At 34.9% G+C, this 17,902-nt stretch overlaps 1 protein-coding gene across 15 annotated transcripts in view; it reads left to right on the forward strand.

Annotated features, from left to right (window-relative positions):
* PMS1 (PMS1 homolog 1, mismatch repair system component) overlaps positions 1-17,902 on the forward strand; it is a 91,116-nt gene that overhangs the window by 63,943 nt on the left and 9,271 nt on the right. For 12 of the 15 annotated variants that reach the window (XM_003907726.4, XM_009182604.3, XM_017946716.3 and 9 more), the window contains 5 exons: positions 1,508-1,630; positions 2,833-2,976; positions 3,133-4,022; positions 13,019-13,501; positions 17,070-17,200. In XM_003907726.4, coding sequence (XP_003907775.3) covers positions 1,508-1,630; positions 2,833-2,976; positions 3,133-4,022; positions 13,019-13,501; positions 17,070-17,200 — 1,771 coding nt within the window. The remainder of the gene's footprint in view (positions 1-1,507; positions 1,631-2,832; positions 2,977-3,132; positions 4,023-13,018; positions 13,502-17,069; positions 17,201-17,902) is intronic. The other 3 variants (XR_635605.4, XR_002516197.2, XM_021923805.2) reach the window with 2 other exon arrangements.

The following is a 17,902-nucleotide window of genomic DNA, read 5'->3' on the forward strand; positions in this document are numbered from 1 at the left end:
ATTTTACTTTGCCATGTAACTTAAACATAGTTTGTTCTTAAGATTATCCTAAACCATTTTTAAAGCTCAAGATCTAGAATAGTAATTATTCAGTGGCCAACCACGATGGTGTGAAAGGAAATCAATAGCAATATTACATATTTCTTCTTCATTTTATTCTTTATTCTTATCCCTTCAGGGCAGACTTTTTTTAAAGTCACAAACCCAGTAAGTCTTTCAGAGGCTTAAACAGGCTCTCCCTGATGCCCAGCAGGTGCTTTAAGAAGGGTCTCATGTTACCTGATAAATTATACAACCATTTTTAAATGCTGTGAAGTTTTGCAGTTAATTCAGTAGTATCATTTTATAATGGATTATACAGATTAATTTATTTTTTCAAATTGGCACAATTTGGCATTGTGACAATAATGCACTTAGTGTTCTAAAACTGGTAATGCATCTCCTTAAACACTTATTTCCAAGGACAGGGATAGTCATAGACATAGGTGGCAGCTTACAGGCTATGTTAATAAGGAGCCCCACGGTTCCTGCTTAACTAAAAATAGTACCGCCAGTGACTTGCTTGTTTTTCTCAACCTAAGCTAAAATTTTACTATTAGTGTTCCTTGACAGATTAATAACACATCTAGTTCTAGTTTTTGCTGATAAGAGATTTTAAGCATATATTTTAAATAATTTAACAAAAATCACGTAGCTAGTGGTAGAACTGGGATTCAAACCTTGTCAATCTGGCTCTGTCTTATATCCTTAACAGTATAGTATGTTGTCTTTAGCTGTGTTCGTTAACTAAAGATAAAAGTGGGAGCGTATTCTCTGCTTCCTATCCCTTCAATGTCTTTCTCTTCTCTCTGGTATTCTTTTCTAGTATCCTTTTCTCTTTCCTCTTTATACATTTGTAAAGTAGAGAAAGATAGCATATAAATAACCAGTAAAATTTTTATAGAAAGAGTTTTCTAAACAAAAATGAAGCTAAAGTACAACAGTACAATCAGTATTTAGCTCTGAGGAAGTTAATACAGAGTAAAAGATTTTTTTTTTTTTAACTCAGAAATGAAAACCCAGTAAGATTGGCTTTATATAGCATACTAAGAATGAAGATAGAAACAGCAACTTCTTTATAGGAAAAGATGGTTAAAGAGAAAAGGACCAACAGCCAGAGAAAAGTCACAATGTGAGGAAACTTTTAAAAGACAGAAAAAGGTTGAGTAGAGAGTGAATGCTGTACGTCCCATGACAGTTAAATATCTGAAAGTATAACCATTCTTGAAGATTTTATAAATGCCAATTTTTCCATAGAATTGCAAAAAAGGCAGACAGCACCAGTGTAGCATGCTTTACTATTTTATTTAATGTTAATACTTGAGACGTGGTTATCAGGAAGTATATGGCTTTTTAGACCTTAAGATGAAAATCTGTTTTTTAATTTTTTTTATACCTCTCAAAGTGTGTATAGCTAGACCCATGGAACTACATTGTTGACATTGCATATTCTATAATTATTATATAGATTTATCTCAGTGGATTTCTTCCAAAGTGTGATGCAGACCACTCTTTCACTAGTCTTTCAACACCAGAAAGAAGTTTCATCTTCATAAACAGTCGACCAGTACATCAAAAAGATATCTTAAAGGTAATATGCTTTAGAAAAAAAAAATTATTTGAATTGAAAATTTGTCACATTGTAACAAGGACTACTTCCAAGAATTTGCCCTAAAACAAAGAAAAAGAAATACAATATTATTTATTAAGCATTATGCATGATAAAAAGATATATGATGTCTCTCTTATTCTTCACAGCAATTCTGGACTGCATTATCATCCCCATTTATAGTGAGGAAACAAATGTTCAATGTTTCTCTTAGGCCACATAGCCAGGAAATTAAGAGTTGGAGAGTTAGTAGTTTTTTTGCTTTTTTTTTTTTTTTTTTTTCCTGAGACAGAGTTTTGCTCTCCAGGCTGGATTGCAATGGCATGTGGCGTGGTCTTGACTCACTGCAACCTCCGCCTTCTGGGTTTGAACAATTTTCCTGCCTCAGCCTCCCAAGTAGCTGGTATTACAGGCACCTGCCACCATGCCCAGCTAATTTTTTTTGTAGTCTTAGTTGAGATGGGGTTTCACCATTTGGCCAGGCCGATCTCGAGCTCCTGTACTCAAGTGATCTGCCTGCCTCGGCCTCCCAAAGTGCTGGGATTACAAGCCAGAGCCACCACACCAGAGTTTTGATTTGAACCCTAAGCCTTCAGAACTTACATGACATTGTGATTTTTAATTATTAAGCCAGTTTCATTGCATGTTTGTACTTGTTATGAATGTTTGTGCTTCATTTAGGTTCAAGGCCTCCAAAGGAGTATTACTACTTAGATAATGCTTTTCACTTTTTTTGGTTTGTTTGTTTGTTTGTTTTTTTGAGATGCAGCCTTGCTCTTTTGCCCATGCTAGAGTGCAGTAGCATGATCTCGGCTCACTGCAACCTCTATCTCCCAGGTTCAAGCGATTCTCCTGCCTCATCCTCCCAAGTATCTGGGATTACAGGTTCCTGCCACTATGCCCTGCTAATTTTTCTACTTTTTAGTAGAGATGGGGTTTCACCACGTTGACCAAGCTGGTCTTGAACTCCTGACCTCAAGTGATCCCCCTGCCTTGGCTTCCTAAAGTACTGGGATCACAGGCATGAGCCACTGTGCCCAGCTATGATAATGCTTTTCCTAATAAGCAGTTGCGTCTACTCAATTTCTCAGTTGAATTTGCTTGTTTTTATTGTACTTTAAGTTTGGTGATATTTTCTTTATTTACATATTATTTTTTCTTTTATTTATTACATGTATTTCTAGTTAATCCGACATCATTACAATCTGAAATGCCTAAAGGAATCTACTCGTTTGTATCCTATTTTCTTTCTGAAAATCGACGTTCCTACAGCTGATGTTGATGTAAATTTAACACCAGATAAAAGTCAAGTATTATTACAAAATAAGGTAACTCTTTTCAGATAATTTTTTGTTACGCTATTTATAAACATATATTCCTGTTTTCATATTTAAAAGATTTGTTTATATTTTTCTTTTTTATTATTTAAAATCTTGTCTATTTTTTCATAATTTCCCCTAACATTTGTTAATTTGTATTTTTAGGAATCTGTTTTAATTGCTCTTGAAAATCTGATGACGACTTGTTATGGACCATTACCTAGTACAAATTCTTATGAAAATAATGAAACAGATGTTTCCGCAGCTGACATCGTTCTTAGTAAAACAGCAGAAACAGATGTGCTTTTTAATAAAATGGAATCATCTGGAAAGAATTATTCAAATGTTGATACTTCAGTCATTCCGTTCCAAAATGATATACGTAATGATGAATCTGGAAAAAACACTGATGATTGTTTAAATCACCAGATAAGTGTTGGTGACTTTGGTTATGGTCATTGTAGTAGTGAAATTTCTAGCACTGATAAAAACACTAAGAATGCATTTCAAGACATTTCAATGAGTAATTTATCATGGGAGAACACTCAGACGGAATATAGTAAAACTTGTTTTGTAGGTTCCGTTAAGCACACCCAGTCAGAAAATGACAATAAAGACCATATAGCTGAGAGTGGGGAAAATGAGGAAGAAGCAGGTCTTGAAAACTCTTTGGAAATTTCTGCAGATGAGTGGAGCAGGGGAAATATACTTAAAAATTCAGTGGGAGAGAATATTGAACCTGTGAAAATTTTAGTGCCTGAAAAAAGTTTACCATGTAAAGTAAGTAATAATAATCATCCAAGTCCTGAACAAATGAATCTTAATGAAGATCCATGTAACAAAAAATCAAATGTAATAGATAATAAATCTGGAAAAGTTACAGCTTATGATTTACTTAGCAATCGAGTAATCAAGAAACCCATGTCAGCAAGTGCTCTTTTTGTTCAAGATCATCGTGCTCAGTTTCTCATAGAAAATCCTAAGACTAGTTTAGAGGATGCAACACTACAAATTGAAGAACTGTGGAAGACGTTGAGTGAAGACGAAAAACTGAAGTAAGTTTCCAGAGCTTGCATGTGACTTGAATGTTCAGCTATTTTCATTCTATATGACTCACTGTTCAAAAAGAATTTTTTTCACTTCTTATTTATGGAAAAGCAGATCGGAAAACACCTTTGGCTTGGATAAAGTACCTTTTTTGGTAACACTTTTTTTCCTGCTAATTTAGGTTTTTTGTTGGGGCGGGGCTCGTTTTATTTTGTTTTGTTTGTTTCTTTGTTTGTTTTAATATAAGCCTCAACTGTTTTTTGATTTACTAAGTTTTTTGCTATAGGTTTTCCATTCATCTTCTCAGTTTCAAACCACCATTATGTTCTTTTGCTTTGTTTTGTTTTATGTTTAATGACTTTTCTGTTGTAGAACTTTTTTAAAAAGCTTTTGCATTGGAACAGTTATAACTGGTGTTTTTAATATCTTAACTAATCCCTTTCTTAAACTGGTCTCCAAAATATGTAGCACAACACAAAAAATTTTGTATTATTGGCGATTCAATTTAGTGTTGTTCATTCATACTGTTTCTATTTAGTATAACTTAAGGCTTGCTTCTAAGATGTATTATTTATTATAACTTATAAACTATAGTGGGTATTTTTATTATGTAAATAGGTGATTTGATCTGTCTTTGATTAAAATAGTACTTGCCATGTTTAAATTAGATTATCTGAATAAATGTTCCAAAATAATATGATGAATGTTTTTAATTGACTAGGACACTTAATATAAACACAAAATATTACGTTCTGGTGATCTAACCCAGCAGAAAATGAGAGTAAAATTATACCTCCAATCATATACAGGTATCTAAGTATCTCAATATTATATCAAGTGTGTGGGAAAAATTTTAAAGGTAATCCGTCATCTGGAGTTTATTTTTGGTGATAAACTCCCTAGATACTTGACCAATTTTTTTTCATTCTTTCCTTAGCTTATTCAGCCTTATAAAAACAGTATCAATTTAAAATGATAAAGACCACTGTTAATACCAAAATGAAAAGCCCCCATAAAGCTTTTCTCTTCAGCCTTTTTTTGTCACTTTTTTTTTAAGTGGGAATGGTTATTGTATTTTGTTATTTTGGAAATATCCACAAAAGTAGACATTTTTAAGTATAAAGCCATTACCCCATTTCACCACCCATCATCTCATGGTCAGTCCTGTTAGTTCTGTTTCATCCATACTTCCATTCACTTTCTTTCCCTTTCTTTATTATTCTGAAGCAAATCATAGGCGTATCATCTCAGTATGTATCTCTAAGAGATAAAGATACTCATATTTTAAACATAACCATAATAAACTTGTCATAACTTTTTAAAGGTATAGGTTCCTTAACATAGCAAATACTCAGTGTTCAAATTTATAATTGTTTCATAAATGTCAGATTTTTAAAGATTTGTTTTGAATCATGATGCAAATAAGGTTCACACAGTTGTGATTGTCTTTAGTTTTACCTAAATGACACAACTATGCAGCTTAAAGGTGAGGGGACTTAACTTTTAAATACAGTAAGTCCACAAAAGTTGAATTGCATTGCCCGGGTAAATGAACTGAGAATTGTCTGAGAATAGAAAAAAATCATAGTTATTTCAAGTTCTCAAGGAAATAGGGACAGTGTACAGGCTTATGATGGAAACTTACCTTGCTGACTGTTCCTTTGCAACCTCACAACAGCAGGTATCATTCCAGTTGCCTTTTGGGAAATGTCTGCATTGTTTCTCCTTGCGGGTCCCAAGGTGTCAGGTTCCTAGGATTATGATTAATAGACCTCATCTAAAAATCCATTTACCATCAATTACCAGAATATTCCAGGTAATATTCTGGAATCAAGCTTACTTTCTCTCACATTGCCATAAAGTAGACAAAAGAGGCATTGATGGTCAAGACCTCTGAAGCTTCACCTGGGTTCTAACCACAGTTCTTTGTTAGCTTTTTATTAAAAAGTGTGGACAGTCTCTCATGGATTGTTGTGAGGATTAAATAATATATTGTGTGTTATGATACAGGATAATTACTAACACATAGTAAATGATTGCTCACAATGTCAATATGATCAGTTTTTAATCTATGAAACGGAATTTTTCTGTTGAGAAGAACATTTTTCATTTGCTGAGTCAAGATTAAATTGAATTTGGAGGCCAGAAATAGAAATCAATGAAGGCCGGGCGCGGTGGCTCACGCCTGTAATCCCAGCACTTTGGGAGGCCGAGATGGACGGATCACGAGGTCAGGAGATCGAGACCATCCTGACTAACACGGTGAAACTCCGTCTCTACTAAAAATACAAAACTTAGCCGGGCGCGGTAGTGGGCGCCTGTAGTCCCGGCTATACGGGAGGCTGAGGCAGGAGAACAGCGTGAACCCGGGAGGCGGAGCTTGCAGTGAGCTGAAATCCGGCCACTGCACCCCAACCTGGGCAACTGAGCGAGACTCCATCTCAAAAAAAAAAAAAAAAAAAAGAAATCAATGAAGAAAATATAGGTATCTTGGGATGAGAGTTCTATTGTATGTCACAGAGTGCTGTGTTAGAACCTTTCAGAGCCAGGGTTCTGGGACCATGATCAGTTGAGTCTAGTATCATGATTAGTGAGAAGGTAGAGCAAAAATGATATAATACCCAAGAATCGTACTAGCTACCACTTCTCTCCCTGTCTTTATCTTGGCATTCTTTCCATGATACTAAATTCTCTAACATATATTAAGGGATATGAGAGTAGACTCCTCTTCTGTAGACCTTCAGTCCATTCTTTTCTTCCTTCTTTTTTTCTTCCTTTTTTCCTTTTCCTCTCTTCTCTCTGTCCCTCCTTTCCCTTCCCTTCCTTCAACTAGGAAATATTAAGGGTTTTCTGTGTATAAGGCCTGATGTACTCTAGATAGTCACAAATAAAACATACTTTCCCAACTCATGAATGGCGTAGGCTAGGAAGGAAGATTCAGTTAAACAAGAATGTGATGAGCTTTAAGACATGTTTTAAATATAAGGAGTTAGGGAAAAACTTAGCAGTTGGACTTAATATTGTCTGTGGGACAGGTAATGCTTCCCTGCATAGAAATTAACTAGAAGGATTTTAGGGAATTGTGTAGATTGGAGGAACAGTATGTGAGAAGGCCCAGGAGCTAGAAGGAACATGGTGTTATTAAGGAGATAAGATTCTATGAGGGGAACAGAATATGAGGGAGTATGTGTAAAGAAAGTTGGGGGAAGGTGGGGCTGGATAATGGAAGATTCTCAAAGCTATAACAAAGAGTTTGAATAAGGAGTAGGATCAGGATTGTTCAGTTATTAAAATTCCTCTTTGGGAGGCCGAAACGGGCGGATCCCGAGGTCAGGAGATGGAGACCATCCTGGCTAACATGGTGAAACCCCGTCTCTACTAAAAAATACAAAAAATCTAGCCAGGCGAGGTGGCGGGCGCCTGTAGTCCCAGCTACTCGGGAGGCTGAGGCAGGAGAATGACGTAAACCCGGGAGGGGGAGCTTGCAGTGAGCCGAGATCTGGCCACTGCACTCCAGCCTGGGCGATACAGTGAGACTCTGTCTCAAAAAAAAAAAAAAAAAAAAAAATTCCGGTGAGAGCTTGGGACAGATTTTGGAATCAGGGGGTTACTTCCATTGTTTTAGTTCTTCCTTTCTGGAGTTTTTGTTTGTTTGTTTGTTTCCTTCCTCACCTTTCTTCTAGTGGATTAAAATCCAGAGAATTTTAATTCTCTGGGGTCTCAGCTGACGTTAGCTTGAGCTTTTCACTTGCAATATGTATGAATATATTGCTATTTAAACTAAGAAAAATATTGCAATTAGGGGATTATGAAAATGATAAATTTTTTAACTAAATGCAGTGTTTAGTCACGAGAACATTATTTGAATTGACTTCTGGTCAAATCAGGATTAATATTTTCCATTCAAGTTACTAAATCCCTTCTTGACATTAAGTACAATGGTAGCAGCTGCTTTTACTTAACATTTACTTAATATTCCTTTGGACACAACTTTTTATATTTCCCAAAGATGAGTACCATATGTGAAAATTTGCACATTATAATTAATTACAAATGGTGACCTTTGTTTTCAACTCATTTTACCACTGCACAGGAAAAATCTTTAATTTGAATGTCTAAGAGCTAAAAATACTATTTCTAGGACCTGTTGAAAGTAAACTATTGAAAATCATGTGTTTTATATAGCTATTCCAGAACCTCAGATTCTAAGTAGATAATAACTTTAAAATTGTGAATATGGCATGGTAAGTAACCAAAGGAGCCATTTTTTAATGTAATTTACAATGAAACAAGGTCTTTTTTGAATAATCTTATTCAGATAACATTTCTTCATTCAGCAGACAGGTACCGAGCACAAATTACATGCCATGCTGTGATCTCTTGTCTTTTAAATCTCACTTTTAACAGCACTGTTCTCTCAATAATATTTTTATTTCTTCACATTCCATATTTTCCCTTGAGATTATTTTATATATATATATAATAAAATTCAGTTAGTGTTTTAAGAGCATGAGACTAGAGATAACCTTAATTCTCTAGTCCCAAGTTTAAAACATTCTTAAAAAATAATCTTTTAGCAAAGTTACTTAATTTCCAACCATTACTCGCCCCTTCATTGTGAGATTTTTGTTTCTTGGTAGAAAATAATGACAGCAAAACATTTATCACCGTTTACTCTGTGCTAAGTAGTATTCTAAGTACTTGGCACACTTTAACTCATTTTATTTCTCACAACAAAACTGAGTAGATGTAGATTATCCATATGTTACAGTTGAGCATAATGAGACACAGAAAGATTAAATAATTTTCATAGGTTTACAGAACTACTAAGTGGCAGAACCAAGCCAGGCTGTCTTCAGAGTCTGTGTGCTTAATCACCACACTTTGCTGAACAAATAGCAGTAGTTTCCAATTCTGGGTATGTAATGGAATCACCTGTGGAGCTCTGTAAAAACAGAGCTGCCCAATCTCAACCTAGGCCTAGAGAATTAGAAGCTCTGAGGGTGGGATCCAGGTATCACTTTTTAAGAAAAGGGATGACATAACCGCTGTGCTAGGTCTTTGGCCCCGAAATTTCATTTTTCTTACATTGTTGACAAAAAGATCTCTTAACTTTCTACCCAGTGTAATTTTTTTTTTATTCTTGAGTTCTTAGAATCTATCCAGTATAATTTTTCAAACGTCCATTATATTGTACCTTTGAAATTGAGTTAAATTAGATGGTTTGGGTGTGTTTAGTTTATCCAAATGTATCTTTTCATTGATGACTAACATGAGAATAAAAATATTAACAATTAGCTAATCACATACTTTCTGTTTTGTGGTTATTGTAGTGACTATAATTTCACTAGCAGTTACTAAATGAAGTATTATATACATAAATTTTCTTTTGTGTTATTCGGGAATTGTTTATTCTATGTTGATGTTAAAGCAGATTTATAAGGAACTCTTCAGATCCGGAATTAATCCATTTCTTTATTCATCCTCTCTTAGAAATTCTGATTGCTTATGGCTCAAAGCTTTCTTAAATGGTTTTTTTTTTTTTTTTTTTTTTAAACTGGGTAAAATTTACCTAATGTGAATTGCAGAGATGTTAACGGTGTAATTTAATGTATTTTCATACATGTCTACACACACATAAACATCACCCCAGACAAAATAGAGAACATCTCCATCATCCCAGAATGGTTCCTCATGCCACCTCTCAGCCAGTGTAGTTCTTCTTTTTTTTTTTTTTTTAAATCAAAGAGTAATATTCAGTTGTATAAATATACCAAAATATGTTTATTCAGTCTCCAGTTGATGGACATTTGGGTTGTTTCCAGTTTGGGGCTATTATGAGTAAAATTATGTTGTTTACTTTCCAAATATTTGGGGCTTTTCCGGATATTTTATTTCTAATTTAAGTGTTTCATGGATAGAGAAAATGCTAAGTTAGATTTCAATCTTTTGAAAAGTAATGAGAATTAAGGCCCAGTGTATGTTCTATCTCAACAAATGTTCCATGTTCACTTAAAAAGAATCAGGATTCTCCAGTTGCTAGATGGTAGTGTTCCAAAATGTCAGTTCAGTATTAAGTAGTTGATAATATTGCTAAAATCTTGTACAGCTTTGAGGATTTTTTTTTTTTTTTTTTTTTTTTGAGGAGGGTCTCTAGTTCTGTCAGTTACTGAGGGAGGAGTATATACTGTTGCCTGCCACTCTGGCTTCTTATGCCTACTATTTGCATGGTGTATCTTTTTTTTTCAGTCTTTTAGACTATCCCCATCTTTATATTTAAAATGTAACGCTTGTAGACAAAGTTGGGTGTTACTTTTTAAATTCAGTTTGATAATCTGTGCCTTTGAATTGCAATATTTAGTCCATGTAATGTAATAATTGATATGGTTGGGTTTAGGTCTGCCATTTTCCTGTTTGTTTTCTGTTTGTCCTATCTCCATTTTGTTCTTTTGTTCCTCCTTTTTGGGGGGAGGAGAGGAGCCCTTTAGGGTTAAAAGAATATATTTCAGTATCTAATTTTAATTTCTTTATTGAGTTTCCATTAGTTTTTGCTTTGGTGATTACATTATGCATCCTTATCATAATCTACTTGGAGTTAGTAAAATGTAAAAACCCTGTAAGTATAATTTCACTTATATTTGGTGTCACTCTCCTTAATTGTGCACATATACTGGCAACTAATTCTCATCTTAATCTGAAAACGTCTATTTCATCTTCATTTTTGAAGGACTTTTTTTTTAATGATATAGCCGGATTCTGGGTTCTTTTGCCACTTAAAAGATTTCACTGTTGACCAGGCGCAGTGGCTCATGCCTGTAATCCCAGCACTTTGGGAGGCGGAGGCAGGTGGATCACCTGAAGTCAGAAGTTTGAGACCAGCCTGGCCAACATGGTGAAACCCCCTCTCTACTAAAAATACAAAATTAGCTGGGGGTGGTTGTGTACGCCTCTAATCCCAGCTACTCTGTAGGCTGAGGCAGGAGAATCGCTTAGAACCTGGGAGGCAGAGGTTACAGTGAGCTGAAATTGTGCCACTGCACTCTAACCTGGAGGACGGAGGGAGACTCTGTCTCAAAAAAAAAAAAAAAAAATTTCACTGTCATCTGCCTCTGCATTGCTCTTTATGATATCCATTATTTTTGCTGTTTCCTCTTTGTACTGTTTTTTTCCTATTTTCAGGATTTTATCTTAATCTTTGGTTTTCAGCGGTTGAATATAATATACCTACCTGTGAATTTCTTGGCATTTATTCTCTTGGGAGGTTTGCTGACCTTCTTGCATCTGTAAGTTGTATTTCTCCAAATTTGCTGATTATCAACCCTAATTTCTTCACATTTTATTTTCTTTCCCAGTTTTCCGTTGTTTATCTGGGACTCCCATGACATATATATTAGATCGTTTGTTTTGCCTTAGGTCACTGCAGTGCTTTTCCAGTTGTCTTCACTTTTCTGTGAAAACAACACATTTTATCATTTCTATTGATCTGTCTTCAACTTTACTGACCCTTTCTTTTGCCATCTTTTTATCTGCTGTTAAGCCTGCCCAGTGAATATTTAATTTCTGTTATTGTATTTTTTAGGTCTAGAATTTCCATTGTATTTTTTTGTATAATTTCCACTAATCTGTTGAGATTCCCCCTTCTGTTCTCTCATGATAATCTTTTAATACCTTAAACATTTATTAAACCTGTTTTTAAGTGGTTTTTTTGGTAATGTTGACATCTAGGTCATCTTGAGGTTGGCTTCTACTGACCACATTTTCTTTTGACCATGACTCACGTTTTCTTGTTTTATTTGTTAGAGTGGTAACTTTTGATTGTATAGCAGGCATTGTGGGTAGTATGCTTAAAATTCTAGATTCTGTTATCTTCTTCTGAAAAGTGCTGATTTTTGTTCTACCAGGGATTTAAATTACTAACAGATCACCTTGAGCTTATGGAGGTTTTGTTTTAGACTTTGTTAGGGAGAAGCTGTTTCAATTTTGTTCTTGGTCCCAGGGCAACTTCCTTAGTTTAGGACATAGGTTTTTTATCCTAAGATGTGGCGCTCTTCCAGTTTTAATTGAAAGCCCAAAGTGTTCACCAGGCCATGAAACTGTGGAATTCAGATTCCAAACGTCGTTTCCCCTGCAATGGGCAGCAGCTGAAATCTCTGTTCAGCTCATTTAGCCTTCTAATGGTTGTTTTTCTTTGGGTTCCCACACATGGAATTTTCTGGGATTTTCTTTCTCAATTTTCAGTTGTTCTGGAAGCAGATAGCTCTGTGTCCTGGTGACTCAGGCTAGTAAGAGTGCAACTTTCTGATTGAGTTCTGACCACCCTGGTCCCCCTTAATACTGAGGACTGCCCTCTCGTTAGAAGTCCTATAAATGTGGGACTCTGTCTCGTTTTTCACTCCCCAAGGAGTGAATCCATTCTAATTTCTTCCTGCTTTTGGCTGTTCTTCAGTGCCTACTTTAAATAATTGAAGGTTTTTTGTTTGTTTGTGTACTTGTTTGTTGTTGTTTTCTTTTTTTCTTTTTGGGTTTTTTTTTTTTTTTGAGACAGTCTCGCTCTGTCGCCCAGGTTGGAATGCAGTGGCGCGATCTCGGTTCATTGCAACTTCTGCCTCCTGGGTTCAAGCGATTCTCATGCCTCAGCCTTCCAAGTAGCTGGGACTACAGGTGCACACCAACATGCCTGGCTAACATTTGTGTTTTTAGTAGAGACAATATTTCGCCATTTTGGCCAGGCTAATCTTAAACTCCTGACGTCAGGTGATCTGCCCGCCTCGGCCTCCCAAAGTGCTGGATTACAGGCATGAACCATCACCATGCCTGGCCAATAACTGATTTTTATATTTTGTTCAGTGTTTATCATCGTTATATTCAGGAGTTAGTCTAATACATGTTCCTTTGTCATTACTATACTATACCTGGAATACTAGTTCTTTAGTTTTATAAAATTCAGATGGTTAATATATTTCTGATTATGATCTCATTAATTCTATTTTATTTCTGTTCTTAGATATGAAGAGAAGGCTACTAAAGACTTGGAACGATACAATAGTCAAATGAAGAGAGCCATTGAACAGGAGTCACAAATATCATTAAAAGATGGCAGAAAAAAGATAAAACCCACCAGTGCATGGAATTTGGCCCAGAAGCACAAGTTGAAAACCTCATTATCTAATCAACCAAAACTTGATGAACTCCTTCAGTCCCAAATTGAAAAAAGGAGTCAAAATATTAAAATGGTACAGATCCCCTTTTCTATGAAAAACTTAAGAATAAATTTTGAGAAACAAAACAAAGTTGACTTAGAAGAGAAGGATGAACCTTGCTTGATCCACAATCTCAGGTTTCCTGATGCATGGCTAATGACATCCAAAACAGAGGTAATGTTATTAAATCCATATAGAGTAGAAGAAGCCCTGCTATTTAAAAGACTTCTTGAGAATCATAAACTTCCTGCAGAGCCACTGGAAAAGCCAATTATGTTAACAGAGAGGTATGATGATACAATCTTTTTTAAATGTAAAAATATTTATTATAATAGTTCATACTAGATTAGAAATTGAAGGTAGAAAGTTGAGAATGGTTCCTAGTAAGGATTAGTGGTATTTATTTATTTATTTTAATCTTTTAAAAATGTGATTTCTAGGCCGGGCACGGTGGCTCACGCCTGTAATCCCAGCACTTTGGGAGGCCGAAGTGGGTGGATCACGAGGTCAGGAGTTCGAGACCAGCCTGGCCAACATGGTGAAACCGTGTCTCTACTAAAAATACAATAATTAGCCGGGTATGGTGGCATGCACCTGTAGTCCCAGCTACTTGGGAGGTGGAGGCAGGAGAATCGCTTGAACCTGGGAGGTGGAGGTTGCAGTGAGCTGAGACAGTGCCACTGCACTCCAGCCTGGGTGACAGAGCAAGAGTCTGTCTCAAAAAAAAAATTTTTTTTTTTAATAAATAAAAATTAAAAAATATATATATATGTATTTGATTTCTAATCTTTAATGGAATTATTTATAAATAATATTAGAATACTCTGGATAGTTCACTTCTACATTTAATAAATATGAAGCTCATTTCTCTTGTACATTAGTGACTTCTCTAGGGTAATTTTGAAGTTAGATTGCCATGACTTTATTCCATTATGTACTCATTGTTTTAACATTTTCAAACACATAATAAAATAGAAGTATACGATGCATACCTTTATCAGTAATTATCCAAGACTTTGCCACATTTGCTTTACCTTTCTATACAGTATATAAACGTGCATTTTCTTTCCTTTGCCAAAGTAGTTTGGAACAATTCCCCTTCCTACATCTTTCAATATATCTCTCTCAAAAAATGGCTGTTTTCTAACCTAACCACAATACCTTTTTCATACCTTAAATAATAATAATTCCTTGTAATTGTTCCTCATTATCTCAAAATACCTTTTTTTCCAGGTTTTTAAAAAATTTATATTTAATTTGTATCTAAAGATCCATATACTGCATTTGGTTATCTTGTTTATATATCTTAAAAATCACTCTATTATTATAGATACTGAGTCATTTGTTCAGTGGAATGTTCTGTTGTCTGTATTTGCTTTCTTATGGTGTTCAGCTTCTCTCCCCCATGTTTAATTGGGGGTTAGCTCAGGAGGGCTGAATAGATTTAGATTCTACTTTCTGATGAATCTACTTAATAGGTTGGCTATGTACTTCATATTTCATCACATCAAAAGGCACGATCATTAGGTTCAGCTAATGACAGCCTGTCTTTCACTGGAAAGTTCCCCATCAACCTTTCCATGTAATGGTGCCATTCATTGATGATTTTTGCCTGAAATAATTTTATATTGGTTGTAATATAGGGTATTTCCTTTTCCTAGTTTATATGATTAAATTGCTTTCTTTAAAAATAAATAACCTTGGATGACAAAGTCTGGGAAGACAAAAAAAATTTAAAGATTAAAAAATAAGTAATGACTAACCTATTAACATTTCCCTTTTTTAACTTAATATTTCTTTTTCTGTCAGACACGGGTGAAACAGAATCATGACAAAAATAATAAAAACCTGAAGTTTAAAGAGATATAATTTGTTCCCTAGGACACATCATTAGATAACTCTGTTTCAGAACTTCCAAGAATAAAGCAGAAATCATTTATAAAATATGTTGAAACTCTTGTTAAAGACACTGCCATCACTGGAGGAGAAAAAAACAGGGACAGAACACAGAAAAACATCTGTTAAGTCTGTCTTTTTAAATAAGGAAACAGCAACCACATTAACCAAAATCCAGTATCTTTCATAGTATTGTCTTGAGATTGGTTTAGGAAACTGTCAGAGGAACAACTAGAAAATAGTGCCTTAGGCTACATTCAAACAGTTTAAACACCTGATGGTGCTTTTATCTTCCCTAAAAAAGAACTAGGGTACATCTGAATTTTTAGACTTGACAGCTTTTCTGAATGGCATTTGTAAACTTCATTTAAATTTCAAAAATATTTTTGTGCTTTTTCAAATTATAGGTTTTTAAAAATATTTTTCTATGTGATGTTCTGTTCTTCAAAAAACAAATACATTAAAAACTATTATTTTGGGACCATATTGGCCTGAAAAAAAATCTTTCTTAATTGAGCATAAACAGGAATAAAGATTAATTCAAAATAGTTTTTCTTCCTTCTTTTGGAATGTGGCATCCCCATCACAGTTAATGATGTAAGTTTTTCAAAACTGAGTCATGGACTAATTTATCCCACAATGCAACAATGTGGACAGGGTAATTGTAGGTTGGGCTTAGTTTTCTTGCCAGAGTTCTCATGCTATTTGTGTAACTTACCTCTGAATGGAATAATTTAGGTATCTATAAAGTATAAAAGTAAGGGCTTAATAATGATAACCTTAATGATGGCTAATATTTATTGAACATTTACTATATGATAGGAACTTGACAAAGTTTTTTCATGATCTTCACATCAAACTTTATGAGGTAGATAATATCATCCACATTTTATAGCTGAGGAAACTGAAATGTAATAGTTAAATAACTTACCTAGGCTCACATAGACAGTAAATAAGCTGTATGTCCAAGATTACAGTCTAGACAGTTTAACTGTGGAGTGTGCACCATTAATTGCTATACAGTATCATAATCATCACCATCACCACCATCCCTACTGTCTCTCAGATCGATTTTTAGGATATTGGTTAGATGAAGCAGAGTACATGTGCTATATAGCCAAAGCTCTCTTCTCTATTATATCAGCTGTCACAGCCATTGGGGTCTTCAACCATTCAGAGCTGATAAGCAAAGACATTGGTGTACTGGAACACAGAACAGTGCCTTGCATACCTAGGACAGTATCTGCCACAGGGTGGGCACTCAAATATTCTTTGAAGGAGTGGCAAAATGGTAACTATTCATATCAACCCCAACAGACACCTTTTTGCAATGACTAACACACCCCGACCAAGCCTAAAACCAGTATGTGCGGTTGATTTGTACCCTAGATAACCTTTGGCTTCCTCAAATTTTTACACCACTCAGAATCATTTCATATACCACCTTTGGGAAACATGCCAGACCTGCAGTAGACTGAAGGAAGCTCTCCCAAACTATATTGATTAACTTATTAGTTCCTAGAAGAAAGAGATACATGTTTATCTTTTTGTTACAGAAGAAACTTTGAATAGCAATTGAAAATTTGGCAAGGATGGACCACCTAACTTGACAGTGTATTATTGTGTCTGTTTTGAAGGAATAAAATGAAATTATTTATAAAGTTTTCATTTGTGTTATATTTAGAGAGAGCCATTTTTAGATTTTCACATTCAATTTGTAACATTCTAGAAGACAGACTGTCTTCTTTCTGTTCCTCCTTTCTGTATACTGTGTGCAGTAGGTATTTTATAAAATATTAACAGAAATGTAAAACAGTGGTTTCTCATAGAGTTACTTATACCTTTATATTTTGGTTAATGATGATAACACTTGTCAAAGGGCCCTAGGATTAACTTTTTCCCATAAACCCTCTTATTTTGTGTTTTTAATAAGTTAAAGGGCCATAATTTCTTTTTCAGTCTTTTTAATGGATCTCATTATTTAGACGTTTTATGTAAAATGACAGCAGATGACCAAAGATACAGTGGATCAACTTACCTGTCTGATCCTCGTCTTACAGCGAATGGTTTCAAGATAAAATTGATACCAGGTATGATAGTGTGTTTTATTATTTTCTGGTGTGGAAAAATTAGTCTTGTTCCAAGAGTTACATTTGGGTTTCATGATTTACAGATATGGTGGTATATTTTTGTCTCACCAATGTCAGCTATGTTAAAACATTTATTTCAACACATCACCTCTGCCTGAAACAAGCCAGTGTGGCATCTCTTTCAGTCCAGTGCTTTGCATTTGCATTTTCATAACTAATCAGATAGTTTTATTGTAATTTTTGTCATCCTTTGACAAAATATTCAAACTGCCTGCTTTGTTTAAATTATTAAAATACTCCTTTAGATAATGAAACAGAAACATGTAGGGCATTGGAATTGCCTAACAAAAATGGACATCTTTGCTTTTTAAAAAGTATTTGCTTGTTTTGCCAGTTAAGATGTGCAACATCAGCAGTTGTGCTATCTGGAGAATGGATGATTCAGTTCCATGGCTTTGCTAAAAGACTGATAACCCTCTTTGCTCAGTATGGAAATTCATTGGGTGGATTTAAAAAAAAAAAAAAAAGAAAATCCATCTGGCTAGAGGCTTCAGTTTTCCTGGCTGGCACTTTCTCTGTTCTTTTATAGTTTCCATACCCAACTGCCTTCTGCCTTACCTTCTGTTAATTTTTCTTCTTCTGGTATCAAAGGGGTACAGTGGAACCATGAGGAAGGACTCCACTGTCTCCCTTCCTGCCTCC

Source organism: Papio anubis, chromosome 10 (genome assembly GCF_008728515.1).
Source record: "Papio anubis isolate 15944 chromosome 10, Panubis1.0, whole genome shotgun sequence".
Taxonomy (NCBI): Eukaryota; Metazoa; Chordata; class Mammalia; order Primates; family Cercopithecidae; genus Papio; species Papio anubis.